Source organism: Bufo gargarizans, chromosome 5 (genome assembly GCF_014858855.1).
Source record: "Bufo gargarizans isolate SCDJY-AF-19 chromosome 5, ASM1485885v1, whole genome shotgun sequence".
Classification (NCBI taxonomy): domain Eukaryota; kingdom Metazoa; phylum Chordata; class Amphibia; order Anura; family Bufonidae; genus Bufo; species Bufo gargarizans.
The window spans coordinates 469,516,879-469,536,044 of record NC_058084.1 but is presented as its reverse complement, the minus strand read 5'-3'; the positions used below and the strand labels follow the sequence as shown (position 1 = coordinate 469,536,044).

Sequence of the window (19,166 nt, the reverse complement as noted above, 5' to 3'; positions counted from 1 at the left end):
ATTAAACAGTATCTTGGCCAGGATCTTTCTGTCCATAATGAGAAGCGCTATGGAACGCCAATTCTCAATACGGCTCGGATCTTTACCCTTTGATATAAGGATCAGAGCTGACCTCCTCATTGACTTCGGCAGAGCACGCGAGGAAAGGCACTCATTGAATACCTTAGTCAAGAGGGGAACCAAGGAGTCCTTAAAGGTCTTATAAAACTCGGATGTTAAGCCATCCGGGCCTGGCGACTTCTTTAGGGCAAGCCCTTCGATCGCCAGGCTGACTTCCTCTTTTCTGATTTCTTCTATCAAAACGCCAAGAGAGAGGTCTACTCTTGACTCCTAAAAAGTTTTATTGTCCTGATGAAGGGGGCAGTCCGCCCCTGAAACGCGTAGACCTTTTGAATAAAAGATTACCTTTATGGTAATATCTCAACACGGAGTCCTTCTTCTGCATCAGCGCTGTTTGAAATTTGGTCTGATTTTCTTCTTTCAACTAAACCTACTCTTGACTCAGGGATGGTTTCAGTCAGGAAAGCCGAAATCCTGCCCCGATTCAGATCCTTCTTCCTCAAGAGGCACGAGTAGAAGGACTTGACGATTTCCAAGATCCCTGATCTGGACCTATCCAGAGATCCCGTACAATCAACCAGTCCCGTCACCAACTTACTTTTCACTGACATCTTACAGTTTCTGTAAGGGTCAGGCAAGCTGTACTTCCCGAAATCCCTCTCAAAAACCAAAGATGTGTGCCTATCGTACTGGCACCTCTTAAGCAAAGATTTCACCCTGGGGATAGCCTCTCGGCTACCTCCAGTCGAGACCAGTTGTTCGAGTTTCCTCCTCAGACCCTGATACAAGAGATACTTGTCCAGGGACCTGAGGCTCGAGAGCTGGCGGAAGAATTTTGCCACCCGATCTTTGAATATCTCCCACCACTCAGACTTGGTGTCACAAAGATCCTGCAACTCTACCTGACTCTGAAGCAAGTCCTTAAAGGATTGTCTCACCTCTGCTTCCAATGATTAGACAGTGTTCTGAGAATTCCACCTCTACCACCTCTAAAGGTGAAAAAGTAGTCTCCTCCTTTAAAGGGAACCTGTCACCGGGATTTGGGGTATAGAGCCGAGAAGATGGGTTGCTAGATGGCCACTAGCACATCTGCAATACCCAGTCCCCATAGCTCTGTGTGCTTTTATTATGTAAAATAAAAACGATTTGATACATATGCAAATTAACCTGAGATGAGTCAGATATGACTCTTATGTTAATTTGCATATGTATCAAATCTTTTTTTTTTTACGTAATAAAAGCACACAGAGCTATGGGGACTAGGTATTGCGGATGTGCTAGCGGCCATCTAGCAACCCATGTCCTTAGCTCTATACCCAAAATCCCGGTGACAGGTTCCCTTTAAATAAAACCTATCTATTCTGGACCTAATCTGACTACCTCTATAATAAGTGAAACCACCGTGGCCTGGGGTGTGCCTAATGTGGACATCCACCAGGTGAGCCTCGCTAGCTATGCTATTCAGGGATACACTATCATAAGCCAGCCGGTCTCCGGCGCCTCCCCGTTCTTGGGACCTTGTGACTGTATTAAAGTCCCCGCCAAAGACCACCTGCCGACTTGTAAAAAGGAAGGGTTTGATCCTCAGAAAGAGACACTTCCGATCCCACCTGGTTTGGGGACCATAGATGTTTATCAGGCGAAGCTCTTGACCCTTCATGAGGACATCTAAAATCAAACACCTCCGCATTTCTAACTCAATCACTTGTCGGCTTTCTACTGGTGCGGTAAAAAGAACCGCCACTCCGCTATACGGCTCAGCCGCAAGAGACCAATATGATGGACCACACCTCCACTCCTTTTTTGCTTTATATACAGCCGCCAAATCTGGCAGCCTGGTCTCTTGCAAAAATAAAATGTCAGCTTTAACCTGGCTGAGAAAATCAAAGGCTGCAAACCTAGTCGCATCCGATTTAATACTGGCGACATTAATGGTCGCCAGCGTCAACGGAGTTAGTGCCGCCATACAGAGTGATTAAGTTAGACGGCCTTCTTCCTTCCATTTTTTTCCCCTTCTTCTTACCCCTCCCGGGGCTACCCCCTAAGGTGGCATGATTTGTTTTGAGAGAGACAGTGGTGTCCATCTCATTAGTCACCACTGCCTCCCCCTTCGCACCACCCTTGTCATTCCCATTCCCAGTGTCCAGACCCGCCCCACCTCCCAAGGACCTTGCATCCTCACCGGAGGGGGGCACAGGCCCTCCAGAGACTCCTTCTCTTGCCCCTCCGGCTCCCCACCTTCGACCCCCTCCCCAGAAGAAGAGGAGGTGGAGATCTCATCCAAGGTGAGGTACTGGTTGGAAAGATCCAGGGGAAGAGAGAGAGAGGATAAGAGAGGTCCAGGGGGGAGCTGGCTTTGCCTTCCACAGGCACTCTAGTCGGGCTAGATCTTTTTTTGGTCAGACGTTTCCTTCTTGTTCTTTTAGACTCTGTCACACTCCCTTCTGTTGCACTCTCGTAGCAAGAGGACAGAGTCACCTCGGAACGGTTTAGTCTCCTGAGTTCCTCATTCACCTCGTTATCCCCCAGGGTCTCAGCTCTAGGAAAGGCATTCTCTTGGGAGGGCACAGGCATCACCTCAGGGCGGGGTTCCACCTGCCCCCTCTCCATTTGACGCCTCTGCCTCCGTCTCTGCTGGGATGGGCCGTTTTTTCTCTTCATCGACCCCATTGCCCTGTCGCCTGCGCCAGCACTCGCCCCGATGGTGGGGGCCTCCCGGCTCGCCTCCGCGTGTGCACGAGCCACGTTGGCGACAGAGCGAGGGCAACAACTGAACGGGTGCCCTAGCTCACCACACAGGTTGCATCTAATCTGCCCACAAGATGCAGCTAAATGACCTTCACCCCCACACAATGCGCACCTCTGCACTTGGCAGCTGGCACTGAAGTGTGAAGGGCTGCCGCGATTGTAACACAGCTTAGGCTGCCCCCTGTAGAACACCATGATCCTATCCCGACCAAGGAAAGCAGATGATGGTATGTGGGAAACAGAATCCCCTAAATGTTGCAACTTAATCTGAAACGTCCAGGCACCCGACTAGATGCCAAACTCATCCAGGTTCTTGCTAGGAAGACCCTGGACGTCCCCGCACCTGCTCAACCAGGTCAGGATGTCAACACAAGAAAGTGACTCGTTACGGGTCAGAACGGTCACCTTCTTAACCTCATTCTGGCAGGTTATCGCTTACACGAAAAACCCCTGCCAGTCCGGCTGGTCTTTTGCCAGTTCATACCCAGACCAGAAAAGTTCAAGACCCTCTGGCAGAGCAAAACTGACATCAAATTTCTGGGTGCCATATGGATATATCAGGGCAAAGATGTCACATGCCCTGATGCCCATCTGAAAGAGAAGCTCTGCCACCCTCTTCCTAGTAGGACATGCTTCATTGCCTCTCCATTTCAGACAGACAACATTCCGTCTGGTTGACCCGGGGCCGGTTGTGGGTGAGGACCAGGTGGTCTCGCCCCCGCCTTGCTCTCGGAAGGCACGCAAGCCATGCCTGTCTATCCAGAAGGATAGATCCACCTGCTGCCCCCCTACTGTAATGGAATTCTCCCCTCTCCTTAGAGCCTCTAGAAGTTGCCACTGCAAGTTACCGTCACCAGACATTGGTAATGGGGAGGACAATGGGGACCGTCCCTCCCCCCACGTCGGCGACCACACCAGCATAACTTCTGCCAGGCCTAACCGACGCAGGAGGGGCAACCAGACCGGTGATTAGTTCCTGGGACTTCATGCTGCCCCAGTCAGCCTCAACCGAGCCCGGGCCACCTCCAGGAGCACTCTGCGTACCTCTTGGAGGGCTACCGCCCTCCTGGAACTGCCGGCGATGGTCATGGCTTCACCTCCGGGGATTGCAGGGGGCACTGCATCACGACTCCTGGTAGATCTTCTGATCCCCGGGGCGGAAGATGGAACTGAGGCCGGTAATTTACCTCCCCTACCTCCCGCTGGCCCACCCCAGGAAGTAGGATCCTGGGTCTTCAGTCGTTTCATGGCCCAGGACCCTACTACCTCCCTAGGGAGAGTCCGGGCCTGGGCTGGGAGAGATGGAAAAAAAAAACCAAAAAAAAATGAAAGTCTGTTTGCAATCAACAGGAGCTCCTCCAAACACAACCTCACCCGTCGACTGGCCCCAGTATATTGAGGATTACACCCAATATACAGGACAGGAGAAGTGGTACTGTGCAGTGTCCATATATACAGAATAAGAGCAGATACTGAGGATTACACCCAGTATACAGGACAGGAGAAGTGGTACTGTGCAGTGTATATATATACAGAATAACAGCAGATACAGAGGATTACACCCAGTATACAGGACAGGAGAAGTGGTACTGTGCAGTGTATATATATACAGAATAACAGCAGATACAGAGGATTACACCCAGTATACAGGACAGGAGAAGTGGTACTGTGCAGTGTATATATATACAGAATAACAGCAGATACTGAGGATTACACCCAGTATACAGGACAGGAGAAGTGGTACTGTGCAGTGTGTATATATATATATATATATATATATATATATATATACACACATACACACATACAGAAGAAGAGCAAATACTGAGGATTACACCCAGTATACAGGACAGGAGAAGTGGTACTGTGCAGTATGTATATATATACACAGAATAAGAGCAGATACTGAGGATTACACCAGTATACAGGACAGGAGAAGTGGTACTGTGCAGTGTCCATATATACAGAATAAGAGCAGATACTGAGGATTACACCCAGTATACAGGAGAGGAGAAGTGGTACTGTGCAGTGTATATATATACAGAATAAGAGCAGATACTGAGGATTACACCCAGTATACAGGACAGGAGAAGTGGTACTGTGCAGTGTCCATATATACAGAATAAGAGCAGATACTGAGGATTACACCCAGTATACAGGACAGGAGAAGTGGTACTGTGCAGGGTCCATATATACAGAATAAGATGCTTCATTATCGCCTCGACACGCCGTTATCCGTTTGTCACATGACATGTCTTAAGTCACACAGCATTATCTCATGTTAGTCGTCCATATCTTGACAAGTACGATTAAATCTCATTGCTCCTTGCAGTGACCCCCAAGTGAAGATCACGGTACCTTATAATATTTTGCAATGCAGACTTGTAATCCGGGACGAAATGATCTGCAAGACTGTGGATCAACATGTAGATTTCCCATTGAAATCAATATGGTTTGTGGGCAGATTTCATGCAAAATCTACATAAATATAGATCAGGCATGCTCAACCTGCGGCCCTCTAGCCGTTTTAAAACTACAACTCCCACCATGCCCTGCTGCAGGCTGACAGCTGTAAGCTGTTCGGGCATGCTGGGAGTTGTAATTTTGCAACAGCTCGAAGGCCGCAGGTTGAGCATGCCTGGACTACAGCCATCAGCCTACAGCAGCGCATGGTGGGAGTTGTAGTTTTACAATAGCTGTAGGTTAGGCATTCCCGATATAGAGTAACCTTCTACCTCTTCAACATAAATGTCAGTTGCCACTGTCCTGCTGACATTCTATTCATGAACCAGAAGGCACGGGGTTAACAGAGAAACAGGTTTTCACAGATGGGTCACGGCTGTATTGAAAAGTTAATGTATAAAGTGGAAAAAGGTTTAAAGATCTCTGCTAGATGTCAGTAACATTACGTCTCGAGGCTGAAAACCTGCCCCGTCTTACAGCTGCTGACAGAGCTGAGCATATGCTGTGAAGATACGAGATGTGCAGCACCTGAAACTACGGATACTGGAAGCCTGTGCTCGCATTTCTCCTGCGGTGTTGCTATCAGTGTGTGAAGAGTGGGAGAAGAGGGTTGCATTGACAATCCAACACAATGGGCAGCACATTGAACACATTTTGTAAGTGGTCAGAAACTTGCAAATAACTCATGAAAGAATAAAGTTACGTTACAACCAAGCACACCATTGTTTTTCTTGTGAAATTCCCAATAAGTTTCATGTGTCACATGACCCTCTTCCTATTGAAAAAACAAAAGTTGGATTCAAAATGGCCGACTTCAAAATGGCCACCATGGTCACCACCCATCTTGAAAAGTTTCCCCCCTCACATATACTAATGTGCCACCATTTTATTAAGGTGTATCCATATAAATGACCCACCCTGTATATATTTATTTCCATCGCCATATTCTGACCCCTATAAAAGAAAATTGTTGTGATGTGTAGGGAGCTGTGTGGGGGGTCATATTTTGTGGTGAGATCTATACTTTTTGATCACTTTTTTTTCCATTTTTCGGATACAACCAAAAAAAACAATGAATCGACCATTTAGTTTTTTTCCCGTTTCGCTGTTTGCTTTATAAGATAAATATTTTTATATTTAAATAGCATGAACATTTTCGCACACGGTGATGCCTATGTTTTTTTCTTAGCAATTTTCACTTAAAATTTGGGGAAAAGGGGGTGATTACAATATTTTTTTTTCATTTGTTTATTTTTTTTAAAACTTGTCTTTTACACTTTTTAAATGTTCCCCTCGGAAATTTGAACATACGATCATTAGATTGCTTATCTCCTAGATTCCACTGCATTAGCATTGTAGTGTATCAGAATTTCATTACCGTATGTTCCTATGGAGCCCAGCTACAGGCAGGGGCTCCATAGGAACTTATCTGCGGTAGCCTCGGATCATTCAGGAGGACTGAGGCTGTCCCGCACACAGCATACAGCTCCCCCAATTCCCAGTAAGGGGAGCCGTTGCAGGCCAGATAGCCGGTAACCTCCTAGATGCCGTGGTCACATTTGAACACAGCATCTGAGAGGTTAAGTGTCTGCGTTTGGCGTTATTGTCAATCGCATACATTAGCCCTGGGTGTAGGGGTGGGCAATATGGCCTAAAATCTATATTGCGATATAATTTTAAGCATGTGCGATATGCGATATATATTGCGATATATTGTTTTCTATATTGGGGGGGGGTGTTTAAACTTTTTTTTTTACTTTTTATTTAATAACTGTTAGCCTCCTTAAGGGCTAGAACCCTTGTCATATTCACCCTAATAAAGCTCTATTAGGGTGAATAGGACTTTACACTCTCCCTGCTGCCCTGTGCTTTGTGCACACAACAGCAGGGAGCTGACCATGGCGCCAGCCTCTGATCTGCCCCCCTCCCAGCCTCTGATCTGCCCCCCTCCCAGCCTCTGATCTGCCCCCCCAGCCTCTGATCTGCCCCCCCCAGCCTCTGATCTGCCCCCCCCCAGCCTCTGATCTGCCCCCCCCCAGCCTCTGATCTGCCCCCCCCAGCCTCTGATCTGCCCCCCCCAGCCTCTGATCTGCCCCCCCCAGCCTCTGATCTGCCCCCCCCAGCCTCTGATCTGCCCCCCCCAGCCTCTGATCTGCCCCCCCCCAGCCTCTGATCTGCCCCCCCCCAGCCTCTGATCTGCCCCCCCCCAGCCTCTGATCTGCCCCCCCCCCCAGCCTCTGATCTGCCCCCCCCCAGCCTCTGATCTGCCCCCCCCCAGCCTCTGATCTGCCCCCCCCCCCAGCCTCTGATCTGCCCCCCCCCCCAGCCTCTGATCTGCCCCCCCCCAGCCTCTGATCTGCCCCCCCCCCCCACAGCATTAGCAATGCGCCGCACAGACAGAAGAAGGAGCGCTCGGCGGCCACGGCGCACGTGAGTATAATGCTGCTCACTATCATACCATGGCACCCAGGACTTCAGTAGTGTGACTCCTGGCTGCCATGGTAACCGATCGGAGCCCCAGCATTACACTGCTGGGACTCTGATCGGAACTGCCCACTGCCACCAATGATGGGGGGGGGGGGACCCTGTGGGATATGGCCGGCACATTCATTGGTGGCGCAGTGGCCACAGTCCCTCCCCTCCTCCTCCTACTCTGTCCTCATTGGTGTTCAGCGGCAGCCGCGCACAGTGGGGAGGGAGGGACTCCCTCCTTCTCCCTCCACTGTGTCGGCCGGCTCAGGAGAAAATGGTGCGCGCAGAGAGCGCGATCATATCGCGGTCCGGCGATATAGGCGATATGGCGAAAATCCATATCGTGGCCCAAATTTATATCGCATATCGCCTATACCGCCCTCCCCTACCTGGGTGTTTGCGGTTTAACACAGCAAGTACCAGGTGGGTATGGTGCCCACCTCGCTTGGAGCGGGCGCCCTCTGTAAAGACCCTTCCAGCATCGTACAAGGATGGTGATGGATGGGAAGTGGTTAAAGCCTCTGGGTGTACACTAGGTTGTTCCCATTCACTGACAGCATGAAGATTTTGAAAAAGGACGTCTGAAACAAAGTGTATTATTTATGCAACTTTATAATACTTAAAGGGGTTGTCTCGCTTCAGCAAATGGCATTCATCATGCAAACCTAAAGTAGCACTCCCACGAAATGTTTATTCTTTGACCTGTTAGAAACGTGCATGATGTACACTGTAATGAAAGTAATCCTCTTACCAGTGACTGCATGTGTGATTTATAACCTCCCTTCTGATCCTCAGCTGTGTCATGCGACCAGCACTCTGATCTCCAACCGACACAGGACAGGAAGTCAGTTCCTCCTCAGTTCATTCCTACGAGACGGACATTTAGGATCCCATAGAGAAATGGCTTCCTGGCCGCACATAACAATGCTGTGTTGTTTGGAAAGTCAGGGTTGGTCACGTGACACAGCTGAGGATCAAAAGGGAGGTTATAACTGGTAAGAAGATTACTTTCACTACAGTTTACATTATACACCTTTCTAACAGGTCAGAGAATAAAAATATCTTGTGGGAGTTCTTATTTAATACAAGGCACTTACTAATGTATTGTGATTGTCCATATTGCCTCCTTTGCCTTGTATTAACTCTTTCTACATGATGAATGACATTTGATGAAGGGAAACAACCCCTTTAACCCCTTAAGGCTATATACTCGTCATGGAGCTACTTAGTGCTTCATGACAAATATATGTCATGGCACTACACTGTCACCATGTCCGTTACACACAGCCAGGGATCTAAGCTAACCGGCCCGGGACCAATGAGGGCGGTCCTGAGCCAGCAATCACTCTGATTGGCTAGTCTGTACAGACTAGCCAGAGGATTGTAATGCCGGTTACAGGTTCTAGACTGTGGGAATCCGAACCTGTAGAAATGCCCTCATGGGCCCCCATGAAGGCCCTGCAGCTCCCAATGTCTTCGATTGGGCCCCCAACCATTTTCAGGATGGCCGGTGGCCTGAGCAGCGAGTGTCAGCTGACACTCTGTTGAACAGCCGTTTACCCCTTCCATGCCAAGGTCCGTAGAGACCGCTGTATGGAAGGGGTAACTGGAATAGGTAACTATCGGGCCGCTGTGCTACCGCGGCACCATCCTGGCGGTTACCAAGGCAACCGGGGGCCTTACAAAAGCCTCCTGGCTTGGCATGTAACCTAAGCCTGATAGGTCCTGCCAGGGGCTGATCAGGCAGTGTCACTGACAATACACTGCAGTACACTATTGCAGTGTATTATACAGTCATCAGACCTGGATCGTCAAGAACCAAGTGGGTCTGGGTATGAAAAGTGTTAAAAAAAAAAAAAAAAAAAAAAAAATAAAATAAAATAATAATAATAATAATAATAATAATAATAATAATAATAATAAAATATATATATATATATATATATATATATATATATATATATATCTTTTTCCTATAGCCGCACATTTATTATTAATTAAAAATGACAAAAATAAAATACACTACATGATTGTCCAAAAAACTTTAGCAATCCAGCTCAAAGCAAAAACAGGGGAATCTTTATTTCAGCGGTTAAAAACTTCCAGTACAGGGTATAATGTAATGTACACTATACCCTGTACTGGAAGTTTTTAACCGCTGAAATAAGATTCTCCTGTTTGTGCTTTGAGCTGGATTGCTAAAGTTTTTTGGATTATCGTTGGAACAGCTAAGCCCAGGGGCTGTTGTCCGTGCTCTGCATAGCAGGTGGCAGGTGAGAGCTGCTTTTTTCTAATTTTTTCACTACACGATTGTCATAGCTTCATCCGTAACAACCTGATCTATAAAAAGATCACATTATTTATCCAGCTAGTCAGAAAAAAAACAATGATAGAATAGCAATTTTTGCTCATCTCACCTCACAAAAAAATGGTATAAAAAAAAAAAAAAATCATATGTACCCCAAAATGGTACCAATGAAAACAGCATTATGTCCCGCAAAAAAACAAGCCCTCAGACAGATACGCTGGTGGAAAAATAAAAAGGTTATGGATGCTAGTTTGTGGTGATGCAAAATAAAACGTATTTTTGATTTAAAAAATGTACGCAGAAAAATTAGGAAAACATTAAAAAAATGCAATAAACGTGGTATCGCCATAACCGTAACGTCCTACAGAATAACGTTATCATATAATATATACCGCATGGGGGACCCCATAAAAAATAAAAATTAAAAACACTGACAGAATCACAATTTTTGCATCTCATCTTCAAAAAAATGGTATAAAAAAGTGATAAAGAAGTCATATGTACCCAAAATGGTACAAAAAAAACTACAGCTTCTCCGAAAAAAAAAAAAAAAAAAAAAAAAGCCCTAACACAACTCAGTGAAAAAAAAAAAAAAAAGATTTATGGCCCATAAAAACTATTTAGGCAAATTCCATGTTAGTATATCCAAATGTTGCTCCTTCCCTCCTGAATGCCGTCATGTCCCCAGTGGGGTGCACTTTCCCGTTACCCCTTGTTAAAATGAAAAATGTGGGTCTAAAGTGACATTTTCTTGTAAAATATGTAATTTTTCATTTTCACAGCCAAGTGTTTCTTTATTCTATGAAACAAAGTGCTCACTACCCCCCTTGAAATATTCCTTGGGGGGTGTAGTTTCCAACATGGGGTCATTTTTATGGGGTTTTCCACTGTAGGGGTGTATCAGGAGGTCTTCAATTGCAACACTGACACAGAAAATAATTCCAGCAAATTCTGCCCTCCAAAAACCATATGGTGTTCCTTCCCTTCTAAGCCCTGCCGTGTGCCCATACAACACTTTACAACAACACATAGGATGTTTCTGTAAAAGGCAGAATCGGGATAATAAATATTGAGGTTTGTTTGGTTGTAAAATCTTGATGTTTTACAGGAAAATTGGTTTGAAACAGATTTATTTATTTTTTTTAAGTGAAATTTTGAAATGTCTCATCTATTTTCCTTAAATTCATGTGGGGGACACCTAAAGAGTTAACACAGTTTCTAAAATCAATGGGGTTATTTTGGTGGTTTTTATTATGTAGTCCCCACAAAGTGACTTCAAAACAGAATTGTTCCTTTAAAAAATGGGTTTCGGAAATTTTCTTAAAAAATGTTAAAATTAGCTTCTAAATTTCTAAACCTTCTAACGTCCCAAAGAGGTATTAATTATGAATTTTCTCAAATTTTTTTGTACATTTTTGATTTTTTTTTTATGAATAATGGTAAAACTTATCGATTCAAATTTACCACTAACATGAAGTATGAGGCGTCACGAGACAACAGAATCAGTTAGAAAAGTAAAACCATTCCAAAGTTATTACTATATAAAGTGACACGTCTGATTTGCAAAATTTGGCCTGGTCCTTAAAAGGGTATTCCCTATCACAGACAATGGGGGCATATCACTAGGATATGTCCCCATTGTCTGATCAGTGCGGGCCCCACCTCTGGGACCCGCACGTACAACGAGAACGGAGCGGGGAGAGTTGTGGGTGGAGGACCCCGGATTTCCCAGGGTCCGGCCACCACCAAGCGCTGCTCCCCGTTGCTCCCATAGAAGCGCACCACGCATGCGCGGCCCCTGCTCCCATTCATTTCTATGGGGGAATTGCTCGGCTATTTTCGGTGGCCCCATAGAAATGAATGGAGGACGGCTGCAGATGCGCAATACACCCTCCAATACCTTCCCCACTACGTTCTCCGTGCGATATGCCCCCATTGTCTATGATGGCAAAACCCCTTTAAGGTGAAAAATGGTTCGGTCCTGAAGGGGTTAATTTTTGCTTTTGATTTCTTAAAACGTAAAAATTTTAATGAATTTTTGTGCCTAATCAGAGGCCCAAAAATGTCACGTCAGAGCTGAGGTTTTGTTACAATTGTATAGAGTCCAGACAAGCTTATCTGGGCTCACCATATCTATTCTCTACCCTGTGCTGATAGCTTGTTACAATGTATCAGTGCAGATAACGTGCATCGGTCTGGGGTCCAGGATCCTTACCTCACAGTCTACATTGGATGCAACTTCCCATAAACATGTGAAACCGACTGTTATATCCAAATCAAGTGAAGGGGGGAGAGACAGGTGGGGGGGGGCTAACAAAACTGTCTGCAAAGAGGACAAGCAGCAAAGCAGGTGCCAGGCGTCGAAGGCCGGACAGAAAGTGAAAGGAGCCGTCTGATTGGTGGTCACTGCGGCAACCAATGTGTTCTCTTTACAAATAGAGACCTTACTGAGAAAAGCCAGAGCACGAAATACAACCCTGTGCACACAGCGTCAGGACGAAGACCCCGCTACAAGGGGAGCAGCCGGAGCAGAGAATGTAGTAGATGTCACCTGCAGTCCTATGTAACACCACAGATAATACAGTGATAACCCTCTGAGTACAGATAATGTAGTAGATGTCACCTGCAGTCCTATGTAACACCCCAGATAACACAGTGACAATCCTCTGAGTACAGATAATGTAGTAGATGTCACCTGCAGTCCTATGTAACACCCCAGATAACACAGTGATAATCCTCTGAGTACAGATAATGTAGTAGATGTCACCTGCAGTCCTATGTAACACCCCAGATAACACAGTGATAATCCTCTGAGTACAGATAATGTAGTGGATGTCACCTGCAGTCCTATGTAACACCCCAGATAACAGTGATAACCCTTTGAGTACAGATAATGTAGTAGATGTCACCTGCAGTCCTATGCAACACCACAGATAACACAGTGATAAGTCTCTGAGTACAGAGAATGTAGATGTCACCTGCAGTCCTATGTAACACCACAGATAACACAGGGTGATATGACTGGTTACAGCCAAATGACAATCCCGGCTCTGCTACGTCTATATCCTCCCATCTTGCATATATTGTACATAAACATTTCTTCTTTACGAAAGTAACTTCCTGACCACAGAGGGCGCCACGCTCTGCCACATGTGGTCACCGGACGCCTCCACCTGCAGTCAGTCACCCTAAAAAGTCCCTAGTAAAATATGTCCTTGAGTCGTCCTCTAGTCTTACAGTACAATGCCCATTATGCTTCATTACTACAACCACCCCCATCCTACCACTGCTGTTGGAGAAAGATTTGTTTTTCAGGCACTCGGGAAAGCTGGGTGACAACCTTAGCTGGAGCTGTGACAGAGGACATACTGGTTGTCACCCAGCCTGGTAAAAGAGGACGACTGAATTATTTACACTGGGGAGGGGTCGGTAATGGGGAGATGAACGCTCTCCAGAGCAGAGCGACAGAGGGTGACGGGGCAGAGCCACAGAGGGGTAAATGGGGTGAGGTGCCGACAGCAGCCAAAGGCACTGGATGCCACATGGATGGCAGCTGGCACAAGAGGTCTCAAGTCAGGCTGATAAAGTCAGGACCCCTGTGTTCACTACTGTGGTGCCACGTCAGGACCCCTGTGTTCACTACTGTGGTGCCACGTCAGGACCCCTGTGTTCACTACTGTGGTGCCACGTCAGGACCCCTGTGTTCACTACTGTGGTGCCACGTCAGGACCCCTGTGTTCACTACTGTGGTGCCACGTCAGGACCCCTGTGTTCACTACTGTGGTGCCACGTCAGGACCCCTGTGTTCACTACTGTGGTGCCACGTCAGGACCCCTGTGTTCACTACTGTGGTGCCACGTCAGGACCCCTGTGTTCACTACTGTGGTGCCATTTTAGGGCTTCTGTGTTTATTCCTGAGGTACCACATTAGGACACCTGTGTTCATTCCTGAGGTACCACGTTAGGACCCCTGTGTTCATTCCTGAGGTACCACGTTAGGACCCCTGTGTTCATTCCTGAGGTACCACGTTAGGACCCCTGTGTTCACTAGTGATGTGCCACATTAGAACTCATGTTCACCACGTTAGGACATCTGTGTTCACTACTGATGGCATGTTATGACCCCTTTTTTCAATTCTTATGTGTCACATATTAGGACCCTTGTGTCCACTACTGATGTGTCACCTTAGGAGCCACTACTGAAGTGCCACATTAGGATCCCTGCACCCACTGCTGAGGTGTCACTTGTTAGGACCCCCCTGTGTCTACTGCTGAGGTGTCACCTTAAGACCCATGTAACTACTGCTGAGGTGTGACATATTAGGAAACCTGTGTCCACTACTGATGTGACAAATAAGGAACCCCTGTGCGCACAACTAATATTTCACATTAGGATCTATGTGCCGACCACTGATATGTGACATGTTAGGACCCCTGTGCATACTACTGATATGTGACATGTTAGGGCCCCTGCGTGTACTATCGAGGTGTCACATGTTAGGACCTCTGTGTTCACTACTGATTTGTGACATGTTGGGACCCTTATGAACATAACTGATGTGTCACGTTAGGACCCCTGTGTTCACCACTGATATGCCACATATTAGGATCTGTGTCCACTACTCATATATCACATGTTAAGCCCACTACTGATGTGTCATATGTTACTGTCACATATTAGGACCTGTGTCCACTAATGAGGTGCCATGTTAGAACCTCTGTGCCCACTACTGATGTGTCACATGTGAAAACCCCTGCACTCGCTACATATATGTCACATATTAGGATCCGTGTCTGCTGTTGATATGTCACGTTAGAACCCTTGTGCCCACTACCGAGATGTCACATGTAAAGACCCCTGCACTCGCTACAGATATGTCACATATTAGGAGTCTGCTAATGGCTGATGTCCGCTATGTGGCATGTTAGAAGCTATGCACCCACTACTGAGGTGTCACGTTAGAACCCATGTCCACTACTCATATGTCATGGCCCAAGTGCCCACTTTTGATGTGTCACACGTTAATCTCCATATCAGTGCACGTGAGCCCACTGGTAACTACACGTCACATGTCCGGACCCATGTGCTTGCTGCTGGTTATTTGTATGTTCATGTGCAATCCTCTATGCCCACTTTTGATATGCTGACTATTGAAATGTACCACGTCAGGATCCCTGTGCCTGATGCTGGTTATTGATATTCACGTCAGAACCCCCGTGCCTTGTCCTTAATATTAACATGTCAGGACCCCTATGCCCACTGCTCGCTACTGATATGTCACAACAGGACTCTTGTGCCAGCTGCTGGCTACTGATATGTCATGACAGGACTCCAGTGCCCGCTGCTGGTTATTGATATTTCACGACAAGACCCTTGTGCCCGCTGCTGGTTATTGACATGTCACATCTAAGGAGCCCTGTGCCCGCTGCTGGTTATTGAGGTCACATGTTAGCACCCATGTGCCCGCTGCTGGTATTTGACATGTCACATCTAAGGAGCCCGGTGCCCGCTGCTGGTTATTGAGGTCACATGTTAGCACCCATGTGCCCGCTGCTGGTATTTGACATGTCACATCTAAGGAGCCCGGTGCCCGCTGCTGGTTATTGATATTTCACGACAAGACCCTTGTGCCCGCTGCTGGTTATTGACATGTTACATCTAAAGGAGCCCTGTGCCCGCTGCTGGTTATTGAGGTCACATGTTAGCACCCATGTGCCCGCTGCTGGTTATTGACATGTTACATCTAAGGAGCCCTGTGCCCGCTGCTGGTTATTGATGTCACATGTTAGCACCCATGTGCCAGCTGCTGGTTATTGACATGTCACATATAAGGAGCCCTGTGCCCGCTGCTGGTTATTGATGTTACATGTTAGCACCCGTGTGCCCGCTGCTGGTTATTCATAAGTTACATGTCAGCACCCATGTGGCTACTGGTTATTAATCTTACATGTCAGCACCTATGTGCCTGCTGCTGGTTATTGACATGTCACATATCAAGATCCTTGTGCCCGCTGCTGGTTATTGACATGTCACATCTAAGGGGACCTGTACCCGCTGCTCGTTATTGATAAGTTACATGTCAGAACCCATGTGCCCGCTGCTGGTTATTGAGCTTACATTTCAGCACCCACGTGCCCGCTGCTGGTTATTGATATGTCACATCTCCGGAGCCCTGTGCCCGCTGCTGGTTATTGATACGGATGTAGCAGGGTTAACACACATGCTTTATGAGACATGTTATCTAAACTAAATGCAACTAAATGCGTTAAGCAATTGCTTTTCGATGGCTTTTGTTTAAAGATAACGCGTTAAGAAATTTGAGCTAAGAGTGTGTGTGTTACCCCTGCTACATCTGTATGTCAATTGTCAGGATGCTGTATGCACTTCTAGCTACTGGTATACCCCATGTATGGACCCCTGTGCCCATGAGTATCTCAGGGCGAGACAGTAACAACCACAAAAAAAAACAAGTTCTTACTTTGTCCTTCGAATTTCCTTATAATGGTGTCCAGGAAGGTGTTCTGAGGGGCGACGTGACCTCTTCGGACAGGCATCCTTATCCCATGGGTATCTCCTGCCGTCTATCCTGCTCCGCACAGATCACATGAAGGGTGGTGGTACGTACCACCCCTACCACACAACAAGCAGCACGTACAATGTCCTAGTCCGATCCAAGCAAAATTTATCCAAACAAGCGGACATAGAGAGCCAGCGAGGTCCACGGGCCAGAGCCGCCAGATCCGAGGGTTCCAACTTCCGGGAACTGGAGGACTGGTAACCTCGGCCCATACAGCTACCCGATGCCGGTGGTCTTCTTGCGGCTCATTGGTAGCTGATAATCTCTTACCTGGGGTCGGGGAATGTTTATGAAGAAGTCCTATAATGCCAGGCTGTGCCCATCCACCTGCTGCACTGACAGCACCTGTATTCAAATCAGCCGCTGACTCTCAATGCCAATCACTGGGGCTCACCTACATGTGCGGAGGGTGCTCTATTAACCCTTTCTAGCCTCAACCAGAAGTATGCTTAGACAGCAGAAGTCAGAACGGGCATCAGGCACCGAGGCTGGAGGTGAACATGTGATTATCTCATCCAGGGCAGCCTATAATAAGCTGATATCTGTAAGACCCTCGCCATCCGTGCATTCAGTGTATTGTATGCAGCGTCACAGGGCAGAGGGTACATGTATATGTGTTTAGGATACCAGGCTACAAGCAAAGAACTTCCACAATGTATACACAGGCCTGCGATGCCAGGTGCCCACCCTATTACCTAATGTTAGAGGCTACGAGGGTCACTGGGCACAATGCACGGGCCGACCTGCACTACCCCATAAAATCAAAGGAGACCACTATGCAAGGAACTTGTATCTGCAACCTGTACTACCCCCCAATGCCAGGTGCCCACCCTCAAGGTTTGCTATCACTGACCACAAGGCAAGGGGCCCTGGACCCCCCCAGAAAACTTCCACAGTGTACCCCGCTCCTCAAGGATAAGTCATTTGACTAAGGAGAGGTCTGTGGTACCCAACCTAAGACTGGCACACTTGTTACGTCCTGAAGAATAATCCGGGAGGGCATGTAGGAAAAGCCTGAACGTTCCAGCGCGCAATCCCAATAGCGGCGCTGATGAAGATATCCCAGTGGCCTTGGGTGCTGGTGGCGCTATTATCCCATGATCCTTTGTTGAGGAAGGCGGGAATCGGTGGGGAGCGTGCACAGGAGGGAGGTCAGAGATCCGGGTGACGGGTCTATCCGGGGTGTTGCTCGTCACCTGCTCAGGCGCCCCCTTGTCGGTGACTAGGTCCCTTTTGTCTGGCAGGGTGCAGGACGCGTGCTCTAGCTGCTGGCTGGCAGGCAGCCTGGGCCGTCTCCTCCAGAAGGCATCCCCTTATTAGGAGAGAAGGCAGCAGGGGATGCTCGGGGAGACGGATGGTGTTGTGCCTGTTATTGCTTGTTGATGCCGCTCCTCCTCCTCCTCGCCCTTCCTCCCCCCTCCGCTGTCAGACAGAAGGGATTCCCAGCTGGGAAGCATCACAGGCTGCAGGCTCCTGTGTTATGGAGAGAAGGGTGGGGGGTGACAGGAGACAGGTCTGTGCAGCCCACCAGAGATAGGGGGGGTGGGGGGGGGAGAAGATGAGGTGGAGCCACCGCTGCTGATGCCTCATTCAGACGACGCCTCCGTCACATGCACAGGGTCTGGTGGAGCTGGTAGACAGAGGGTTAAAGAGAAGAAATGAAAGGAGAAATTAACAATTAGGGTTCAACGTGATATGATGGATGGATGGACGGATAGATGGATGATCGCGGCACGAGGAAGAAGAGGCGTGAGGCGCGGGAGAAAAGGAGAGGTGTGAGGCGCGTGACAAAAGGAGAGGGTATGAATGAGGTGCTGGAGAAGATAAGAGAGAAAGGTGGATGAGGCATGACTTGCTGGCGGACAGGAGAAAGATAAACTAATGAGGTGTGAGGCATTACAAGGGATAAAAGAAAAGAATGAATGAGGCACGAAGTTCTGGAAGAGAAGAGAGAAATGCATGAATGAGGCATGAAGTGCTGAACCAGAATAAAAAGAGCAATCAATGAGGTATGAGGTACTAGAAGGCACAAGAGAAAAAAATAATAATGAGCCATGAGGTACTGGGGGACAAATGAATGAGGCATGAGGTACTGGAAGACAGGAGAGAAATGAGTAAATGAGGCATGAAGTGCTGAACTAGAATAAAAAGAGCAATCAATGGAGGCATGAGGTGCTGGGAGACACAAGAGAAATGCATGAATGAGGCATGAGGTACTGGGACACAAAAGAGAAATGCATGAATGAGGCATGAGGTGCTGGGAGACAAGAGAAATGCATGGATGAGGCATGAGGTACTGGGAGACACAAGAGAAATGCATGAATGAGGCATGAGGTACTGGGAGACACAAGAGAAATGCATGAATGAGGCATGAGGTACTTGGAGACACAAGAGAAATGCATGAATGAGGCATGAGGTACTGGGAGACACAAGAGAAATGCATGAATGAGGCATGAGGTACTGGGAGACACAAGAGAAATGCATGAATGAGGCATGAGGTGCTGGGAGACACAAGAGAAATGCATGAATGAGGCATG

At 47.5% G+C, this 19,166-nt stretch overlaps 1 protein-coding gene across 2 annotated transcripts in view; it reads right to left on the bottom strand.

Annotated features, from left to right (window-relative positions):
* LOC122938508 (potassium voltage-gated channel subfamily H member 2-like) overlaps positions 1-18,068 on the bottom strand; it is a 215,523-nt gene extending 197,455 nt beyond the window's left edge. For both annotated transcript variants that reach the window (XM_044294060.1, XM_044294061.1), the window contains exon 1: positions 16,531-18,068. In XM_044294060.1, coding sequence (XP_044149995.1) covers positions 16,531-16,606 — 76 coding nt within the window. In that variant the 5' untranslated portion in view covers positions 16,607-18,068. The remainder of the gene's footprint in view (positions 1-16,530) is intronic.
* Between the last annotated feature and the right edge of the window lie 1,098 nt (positions 18,069-19,166).